Genomic DNA, 9,805 nt, shown 5'->3' on the forward strand with positions numbered 1-9,805 from the left:
AATTATGTCTGCAGCTATTCAATGCCCTCCTGCACATAAAATTTCTAGATTTCTAGGGAAACGCTTCATCCTCCATACAGGAGACATTGCTGGTTTCACGTAACTCCTACCAGTGTAATGAAGCAATGCCAAATTTCTCAGCTGACAAGGCAGGGAAGAGGAGGAACACACAGATACAGGGTGTGCGTGCCCTGTGAGTGCCTCTTGGCATCACATCATGCTACTAACACCAGGACTCATAGAGAGGTGTAACGGGCATAGGTTGTCATGAATTCCCACGCTAAAAACTTTGTACAAGTTTCTTCTGAAGTGCCCAGAAAACTTTCTTAACAAAAAAAAAAAAAAAAAAAAGAATTGGAATTACTCAGCTATAAGACTTAAAAATCAGGAAAAGAAATAAGGCTGCCTTTGACAGCAGCAGTTTCCATACATCATATGAGGTACAACAATGCCACCATCACTGTTTTGCAAATAGTAATGCCTCCTAAACATAGAATACCAGGACAAATGGCTTAATGGTCTCTCTAAAAAAGTAAAATCACTTTATGAGATACATCAAAATTATTTCACCAATTGTGTCACAGTGATACATACAGCAGACAAGATAGCTCTACTGAGGAATAACAAATTGTATGTCAATGTTAGAAAAGATGGAATTGTAGAGGATGCTAAAACAAACCATGGTTTGTTTGATCACAACAAGGTGTGTAGAGCCAAAAGCTGTGTAAACACTGGTAATAGTCACCAGGGTGTCTCAAGATGTTTTGTGACTGCAAGCAACACCTTCTTGAAAATACATTACCTCACTGTGAACAAATCCCACCACTTGGTCTTTCCCTGACTTCTCATCCTCTGCTCAGCTTTATAGGAATGTTGAAGACAAAAGGGAGGTTTCATCTCTGCTCTGGGTGTTGGGATGGGATTTCTTATCTCCCCCGCATATTGTTATTCAAATGCAGACTGAGTTTATAAAAATCTACCATTCCTACATTCCTACCGTCTACAGTTCCCACTAGAGAAAGACAGTGACAAACCCTAAGCATTTTAAAACCCCAATCTCTGACATCCCATCTCTCCTGTAAAATAAATTCCTTCCCTATGATGAGGCAGGACTGAACACTGTCTGCTTAACATAAGATTAAGGTCCTGATTTTTTTTTCCAAACTCAACAACATGGGACTTAAGTAAACTTGTCCAACAATACCTGGACAACAAATACTTGTCCAACCATTTTTTATGAAGAATTCACAGGTTTCAGTTTTTGATCTATTTCTTCTATACAGTGGCAGAAAGTTTGGTTTTGTCATCAACTTCTAGCTATAAAAATAAAATGGCCTGAGAAAACACCCAGTGAAGGCACAACTTAACAAAAACAACTTAAAAAAAAATAAATTGAGTAAGAAAACAAAGAAGTTATCGACTCATGCTATTCAGCACATAGAAATGCAACTCGTTTGAAGACAATTAAATGTGGTTTGCTACCCCTTACTGAAGGCAAATGTGTTTCAAAAAAGAAAAATTCCCTTTTGAACGGTAAATGAAATGTATTACTTTGTATCTTACCTAAAAAGAGTAGCTTCAAGACACATAGAATATAGATAACATATATCAGGTAGTTTCTTAGAGATTAAGTTTTGATGTTTTAATACCATGCAAAAGATTGCCACAGCTCTGAATGTTTGATAATGCTCACTTTAGACCACTCCTTTCAAAATTATTGCACAGCAAATGTTACTGTGGTTCTTATTTCTGAAGCAGTCTTTCTTCACACTTTTCTCATTGGTTATAGAACAAAATCTCTTTTTGTATTTGGTTGAGGTATAAATGAACAACTTCTGCAAGAAAAATACTCCTTCTTCATACTCAAAGCATTTTAAAAAAGATATTAACTTTCACTTCAGACAAAAGACTGCCATCTTCCAGAAAAATATACTACTGTTACAAAATATGAACAGAAAAAAAATATTTTTTAAAAAGTTTTGTATGGAGAAGCATAGCAGAAGAGTTTTTCAATAGGTGGGCTTCTGAGGATCCATATAAGCAGGGTTGTAAGGGGGCTGGCTGACTGGGTAAGGTACTCCAGCACCAGCTGTAAAAGCAAAGCACAAGAAAAAACAGATATGTAAAATTTACATTCTAAATTCTGCATCTATAACGGAAACTTCTCTTTTGAGCACACAGGTAAGAGGTTCAGCTTATGTATCTTAAATGGACTTAAGAACAGTTTGTGCTATGTCATAAAGCATCTACATTTCAAAAGTAAGATCAGAAAAACCTTTGTTCTTGTGGGTTGGAGTTTTTTTAATTCTTAAGTGTTCACGTTGTTATGGCAGCCACAAGCACATGATTAGTCTTCAGAGGAGAACATAGTCTAAAAACTTAAAAAGCCAGATCTGGTCAAAAAAAAACCCGGACAGTAGAAAGAAGTCAGAGATGCTGAAACAACAGGATATACCTGACAGTTCACCAAGAAGTGAAAATAAGCCACTGGGCAATGGAAAAAGGACTAGAAAAAGCATCTTAGGATTCCATCAGGGAAAATTTTTTTCTGTCTAAGTGCCACAGAATTAATTTAAAAGTTAAAATAAAAGGGAAAATAGTGTCCCACTGCTCCCAAGCACATTTAAAGGGTCTGACTTATATACTAGATGTGTATCACTTGGAAGATATCCTTATTCTCTAGTATTCTGAGACAAGATGCTCTCAAGTGGCAACTTCATTTTCAGGTCTGTCAAACAGTACAAGTTAGTTTCAAATAACACAGCACCTGATCAGATCCCTGGACCATGATTAGGTCAAAACATAACCACACTTACAAGTGGCTGCCCCTTGGTTAATTGGCAAAAGTAATAAAGGAAAGAGGCATTCTTAGCTGGCAACAAGGAAAATGCTTTGAGATTTTCCCAGGGGGAAAAAAAAAAAAAAAGATCTAACAAATCAGCAACAGTTTGAGAAACCAGAGAGCAGGAGAAGCAAAAATGACTACTTTATTGGCTCTCTCTCACATGATAAAGACTAACGCAAAGCACTTTGGGGTAATCCCATGAAACCCACGGCTTCTTCAGAGTTCAGAACAGAAAAACAAAGCTGACAGCCCTGCTAAGGGGGAGTTTTTACAGGTAGGGGGCTGTTCTGCACATTGTTAATGTGCAATTTCTAACTGGCTTGCAAATGCTAAAGAAAATGAACAGCTATTTTATATTTGAGTTGCCCTGAAAGAGTTCTTTTCTATTCAGGACGATACTTTGGTTGTTACGTAGAAGGATGAACAATGTGGTCTGTAAAAAGGCTTGAAGACCCTAAGACAGGTAACAGCCGAGTTTTGGCCTCTGAACAGCCAGGAACCAATTATTCACCTATTGCCAACAGAAGTAGGAATTAGCACTAGCAACAAAGGAGCTGGATAAAAACAATGCTGTGAAAAAAAGAAAGCAGAAGAAACAAGATTCTGATAAATTCTAACTGCTAATCATCAGCAAACTTGTCTGAAGTTGATCAGAGACTCTGTATTCGACAAACATAGCGACAAACTACAAGAAAATGCCTCCTGTGTATAGACTGAATGTGTAGCAAATATTAGATTAGAAGGGGTATGTAGAAACACCCAACTACTACACATAAGTTAACTGGACTTTAATTTCAACATGAGGTTTCAACTGAACTAGTAAAACATTCTACTGGATCCACTGGCAGTCCCACACACTACCAAACTTTGCCAATGCAGCTCCAGCCACATCTCCTCTTGCAATGCTTAACAAAGAAATGATGCTGGGGCAATTTCAGCACGGGTGAATTACAGCATCCACCATAACTTCAGTTTTACATAATATGTTGACATTTACATTAATAAAGTCATAGAAAAAAAAAATGTAAATACTACAAGGTTGGCTCCAAAGCAACTGCCTCTTTCACAATTTAAGAGACGAAGACATGCTCAGTGCTGTCTTACCTGCCATTGTTTCATGGTAAGCTGGGGGTCCTGATGGCTGCATGGGGTAAGGGGGAGGATACTGTGCAGGATACGGTGCTACTGGCATTCCCAGTTGTGGCTGGATAGCCACAGGCTGATATCCTTGATATGGGGCTGCTGGGTAGTTGGTTGACACTCCCTGTTGTTGGGGATAGGGAGCATGAACCACTGTAGTGGAAGTCGTGGTGGTGACAACAGCTACAAGCAAGCAAAAGGAACATGGTTAGTGCTGGTGCTTCTAGGAGACCACCTGGGACAGCCAACAGTAATGGAAAAAACATTCTCTCTTAAGATCAATTTCCCGCTTCAAAATCTGAGTAACTTCATTTCTAAGTTCCTCGAAAGATTTAGAAAGGTACACATCTAAATACCCTTCCACTGATCTCAGAGGCAATGAGAGCCTTCGTGGACTGGAATGCAGCCAACTTATCTCCTTATTTCTCAGCCACAAAGAGCAAAGAATTTTTTTCTTGGACTCTTCAGAAACCAGAAACTCACTCTGCAGCCAAGTTATTTATCATTTAGTATAAGACTTGGAAAACTGCTCATTTAGAAGTGTTATCTGCTTTTAAGGATGAAGATGATAAAGATCTTATTAGGCAAGGAGCTTCCTACCATGCCATCTATGTACTAGTACATCCATGTGTTAGAATGTCTTTCTCTAAACAACAATCAGAAAGGCAAATACACATTAAGTCATCCATTTCTGTATGAACTGATATTGGATCATTGGTGCAAATCTCTTATTGGAATAAGGGTTTATTAACACTTTCTAAGAAACAGCAATAATCTGTAGCATAAGGAGGAAGGAGATCTTAAAAAGAGCTACAGACTTTGCTCAAGATTGCACTGTTGCAGACCTGGGCCTTTGATGTATTTTGCACATATATTTGTGACTGGGAAATTTTAAATTTCACTGTACACCCTGCTTACCTAATTAGAACACACACACACAAAACTCCCAAACCAACCCACAACACCCCCTCCAATCCACACACTGGGTAAGTCAGGAAAGAACTTCTAAATGCTTAGAAAATATTCCAAAACATTTCTCTGCAACTTCACACTCTGAAGAAGCTTAAATGCTTGTTTTTAATAGCAGGTATTGCACCTTCTGTAGCAGAGGGGTAAGGCGAGGTTATTTTCACCTTTTATAGGAACTCAATTTTCCAAGGTGGGGAGAGGGAAGACTTGTTCAAAGATGTTAAAAATAAATATACAGGTACTTACGCTGTGGTCTTCGACATGCTTTATACAAACAGCAACACGAACAAGTGAGGCACAGAATAACAGTAACTACAATCACCGCAAAAATAGTAACTCCAATCGCAACAATGGTTCCAAAACTGAAAAGAAAAAAAGACCACCAGCACCAGTAAGAATCATTCATAGGAATTTGTTACTCTCTAACTTAATCTAACCTTCTAATAGCTAACACTTTGCTCTTTCTCTAATCTTTTACTGCTTTGTAGAATCATAGAATCATTGTGGTTGGGAGACACCTTTAAGATCATGAAGTCCAGCCATTCCCCCAGCACTGCCAGGTCACCGCTAACCCATGTCCCCCAGCACCACATCTCCACGGCTTGGAAACCCCTCCAGGGATGGGGACTCCACCACTGCCCTGGGCAGCCCTTTTGAGGAAGAAACGTTTCCTACTATCCAATCTAAACCTCCTTTGGTGCAACTTGAGGCCTTTTCTTCTTGTCCTATTGCTTGCTGCCTGGGAGAGGAGACCAACCTCCACCTCACTCCATCCTCCTTCCAGGAAGTTGTCAAGAGTGAGGAGGTCTCCCCTGAGCCTCCTTTTCTCCAGACTAAACATGGTGCTACACAAGGCCAGGTCTGCTGAATCAGTGAAAGCCAACCAAGCTCTATCCAGGAGCATGCTCCCTTGCAAATGAGCCTTTGGTCCCTCTCATTTTAGTGTGACTGTGATTCGTGTCATTTTAGTGTAACTGTGTCCCCCATTATGTATTCCAAAAGGGATAAGGTTTCAAAATCACTGGTGTGATGACTGAATTTCCCAAGCATTACTTGACTGCTCTAAATACACAGGCAGCATGCCTGAAATGAAGCACCCCAGGCTTTGGGGTGACAGCGAGCTCCTCATACATTTGTAAGACCCCTCAGGCCCAGTCTCGGTACCGAGAAGATCTCTCCGCGCTGCAGATTCCCGGCAGGCTCCTTCACATTGGTAAACAGTTGTTTTTGAAGGCATGTTTCACATGGTTTGAAAGAGGTGAAATTCTGTCACCTTTATTGCAACAACGTTACCCTGCGTTCTGGGAGACAGAAACACTGCCTAAGCCACCAAAACCTGGTGCAGAAAGGCCAAAGGATACACCATCTCTAAAACAGGCAGGCAGAGCTAAAGCTTCTGGAGGTGCCTGTTTATGTAAGTTCTGCTTTCCACACAGGAAGAAAAAGTTAACCCTGTGAAGTATTAAATGCCCAAAGACAATTCCCTTTTAAGTGTTAATTCACATGGCTTGTTTCCTACAGTCTGAGATCAATGAAGCTCTTCTTCCCTAGACGCCAAAGTCTCCAGTAATTTTCTTTCTTATACAATGCACCACACATCTCTTTGGGAAACAATGGCAGGAAGTCAGTTTTAGTGAACAAGCTCTAAAATAACACGCCGAGAACTGATTTTATATCTATCCCGGCTTTGATTCTTCATAGATACTTTGGCAACAGAACTTTCTTGGTTTTTTTTCTCTGCTTGGCTCCTGTGAAAAGTTTTAAATAAGATGGCACATCTCCAGAACCTTCAGCGATTTTCCCTTAGCTACCAAACATGTATGAAGCATGAGAATTGTTCTTCAGTCTCAAGAACACTGAGGTAAGAAAATGCAAAGTGCTCTATCCTTAGCCCAAATTTAGAACACTTGACCTCAGTCTCCTAGAGCAACTTCACCCTCGGTAAGCTGGACACTGAAGACACGCACTGACAAACCAGTCTAAAGCTGTGAACTGCCTAGTCACTGCTCCTACGCACCGACAGGTAAAACAGGCAGCAGGAGATGTGTGGCCTCCCGAAGTCATGGAAGCTCTCTCAGAAGCACTGCCAGGGAAGCAGATGATTGCAAAAGAGCTGCACAACGTGAAGATGCACGCATGCTTTGCCCCCTTGACCCGCACCTTTACGGTACGTTCTTCCTATGCCGACTGCACACGCAAATGAATTCCCCCCCCATCCTCACGAGCCTGAGTTTCACTTCAGCAGAGTCATAGCCAGCTCATCTCCAGACGAAAATCCCATTTCTTTCAAGCCTGCTATAAAAAACAAAGATAGGAGTGCAGTTTCAAGAACGGGTTGGGGCGAAAGAAATCAAAACATGCACGATGATATCACATCCTGAAGCACAGGCTGCCTCCTGTCCACAAGGCCGACAGCAAACATTCATCAAGTTAGTCTGAAAACACAAGCTGAACGCTTGTGTATGTGGAAATGGGTGAGATTCAAGAGTGACCTGTGGAATTTACATTAATTACACAGGCTCCTTACTACATACTCATTATGTAAATTCATATATACACTTGGAGAAGAAAGAAGGAAGCGTGCACAACAGATTCATACATTAGACTTGATAGGATAAAGCGGGGAATGTATCTTCACAGCAGGGAGTGGGGGTAAAACACTATGTGGAGAGATACAATCACCAGTGTTCCAAAGTGATAGCCTGGCCACTTTACATACAAAAAGAACCAAGCAAGAAGAACCTGAGGACTTGAATGAATTTAAACAAACCTAGATTATCTACCTCAAGACATTTACATAGCCTAAACCTCTGAACTTTGGGAACTAGTACACGTGCTTAATGAACTTATACATAGTAACTTCTCCTCCCAGGGGAGGCATAAAATGAAGTTAGTGAGACGTGGGATGTATGATGAGAAGGGGGGGTACATGTTGAGGACGATATGTAGTAGGCGTACAGGGAAGTCTGTACACTCTGAGTACCTCAGCCAATGGGGAAAGGAGGAGGGAAATTTGCAGCCGGGAAATTAGGATAAGAAGGGGGCTGCGTCCCCCAGCCAAACTGAGAGACCCCACCGGGATCTGCCCATGGACTCTCCCTTTATTTGATTAAAGTATATTTTACAGGACTCCTCTGTCTCCTATTGGAACATCGACCTCTGGCAACGGCATTTTCCGCACAGACTTGATCATCTTGATTGCAATGCTCACAAGAAACAGCAGGAGTAGCTGTGACAAACTATGGACTACTCTAGAAACTGCATGACAACAATTGTTAACTACAATTACTACTACTTGTGGAGGGCCGACGGCTTTTTCCTTACTCTTGTTCCCACTTTTGTATGAACTCTGAGAAAGCTCACTCATTAGGGAAGTTAACGTTACTGTTACACAGAATTATTACCAAGCAACACTAGCAGAGACAACAAAGGAAGAGTCTGCTAGGTTCTTCCTCCAGCTTCTTCCCCAGCAAAGAAGGAAAACCCCCTTTTTTTGCTAGTGAACTACGTCAAGGAAAGAAATTACCGTGTCAACAAAAGACACTAGGCCTGACAAAGATAATTCAAAGAATTCTACTTTCAATTCAAATTTCAAAAATTTGAAACCTCTTTGAACTTTAAGAAATGAAGAAAAAGTGGAGAAATGTCTACTCATCCTAAATAAATTAGTACAGCATGAACTGGCAGAAAACTCTTATCTTTCTGGACAGAATTCAGTTTTGATATAACAAAAGAGAAAACAGCACAAGCCCAGGCCACGCTGGGGACCAGCAGATAAACATCAGTTAGTTTGAAGCACGGGCTCCATTTGTTTATTTGTCATAAAGTTTTCTGTGCACTGAAGCACAGATCTCATTGCATACTTGCTAACTCTAATATGGAAAGCAAAACTCAGGGAAAACAAACAAACAAACAAACAAACACACTATACCCTCATTTTCTTTGAGTTGATAGAGATACCCAGTACATTTTCATAATTTATCTGTTTTTGCTAAAATGACACGGCCATAGCACGATGACATTTTGCATAAGCGTTTTGAATTGCTGAATGGAGACATTTAAAGTACAGGTGTGTCAGGGGTACATACTTTAGAGTGCAGCTCTGTGTGTGTGTGTGTAAACACTGTGATTCAATGCTACCCAATGCAACACTCTGTAATCATTACAGACCAAAATTACAAGCCGTCAGAAACAGCCCAGTGAGTGAAATAACGGACAGGAGTTAGTTCTTCTCAGAGTTTTCTAAGAAGGGAACACAACTGGATGACTGTAGGCATTTTTATCACCTACTCTGCAGCAGCAGCAGAATTCTACTGCCAGTGCTTGGGCTCCTGGAGACTAATGTCTTGAAACGGCAGAAGGTAGCCTGGCACTTAGGGACAACAAAACAGTATGTGCTTTCAACTTGCTGCACCACCACCCCTTCCCAACAGCAGACCTCTTCAAAAGTGTTTGTTTTTTTTTTTTTTTTTTCTAACGATTTCTATTGATAATCAAAGCCGGCAATACTCTGCTGGAATAACTGAATGGCCAGGCATTACCTTACCATGATAACATCTGTCCTACTGCCCAGAGAGCTACCCTGAACACTTCTTCCTGAACATTCAGTAACATTCCGCTAGTAAAACTACTGAAAAATTTGCAGGAAGGCTACCAATAATAGAAGATGTTACTCAAGTGAGGCCAGAATGGTGGTCGGTGTACTTTACTCATCAAACTGTCTAAGCTTCAAGAGATAAGACATTCCAGATACTGCATAACGACCCTCCTGCAGAGTATTAACACCAGAAAGTTCCTTTCCTAAAAGCTGTTCAAGTGATGGCTATTAAAGGAAGGAATCTGTCTAAAGTG

The 9,805-nt window shown here is 40.6% G+C and overlaps 1 protein-coding gene across 1 annotated transcript; it reads right to left on the reverse strand.

The window, feature by feature from the left end:
• Positions 1-2,009: 2,009 nt before the first annotated feature.
• Positions 2,010-9,568, reverse strand: SHISA5 (shisa family member 5). The gene is made up of 4 exons (XM_008940086.1): positions 9,501-9,568; positions 5,201-5,316; positions 3,950-4,168; positions 2,010-2,089 (listed from the first exon to the last, which is right to left on the reverse strand). Exons 1-4 carry the CDS (start codon positions 9,566-9,568, stop codon positions 2,010-2,012), a joined length of 483 nt encoding a protein of 160 aa, XP_008938334.1.
• Positions 9,569-9,805: the final 237 nt, after the last annotated feature.

This window comes from Merops nubicus, unplaced genomic scaffold (genome assembly GCF_000691845.1).
Source record: "Merops nubicus isolate BGI_N331 unplaced genomic scaffold, ASM69184v1 scaffold18655, whole genome shotgun sequence".
Taxonomy (NCBI): Eukaryota; Metazoa; Chordata; class Aves; order Coraciiformes; family Meropidae; genus Merops; species Merops nubicus.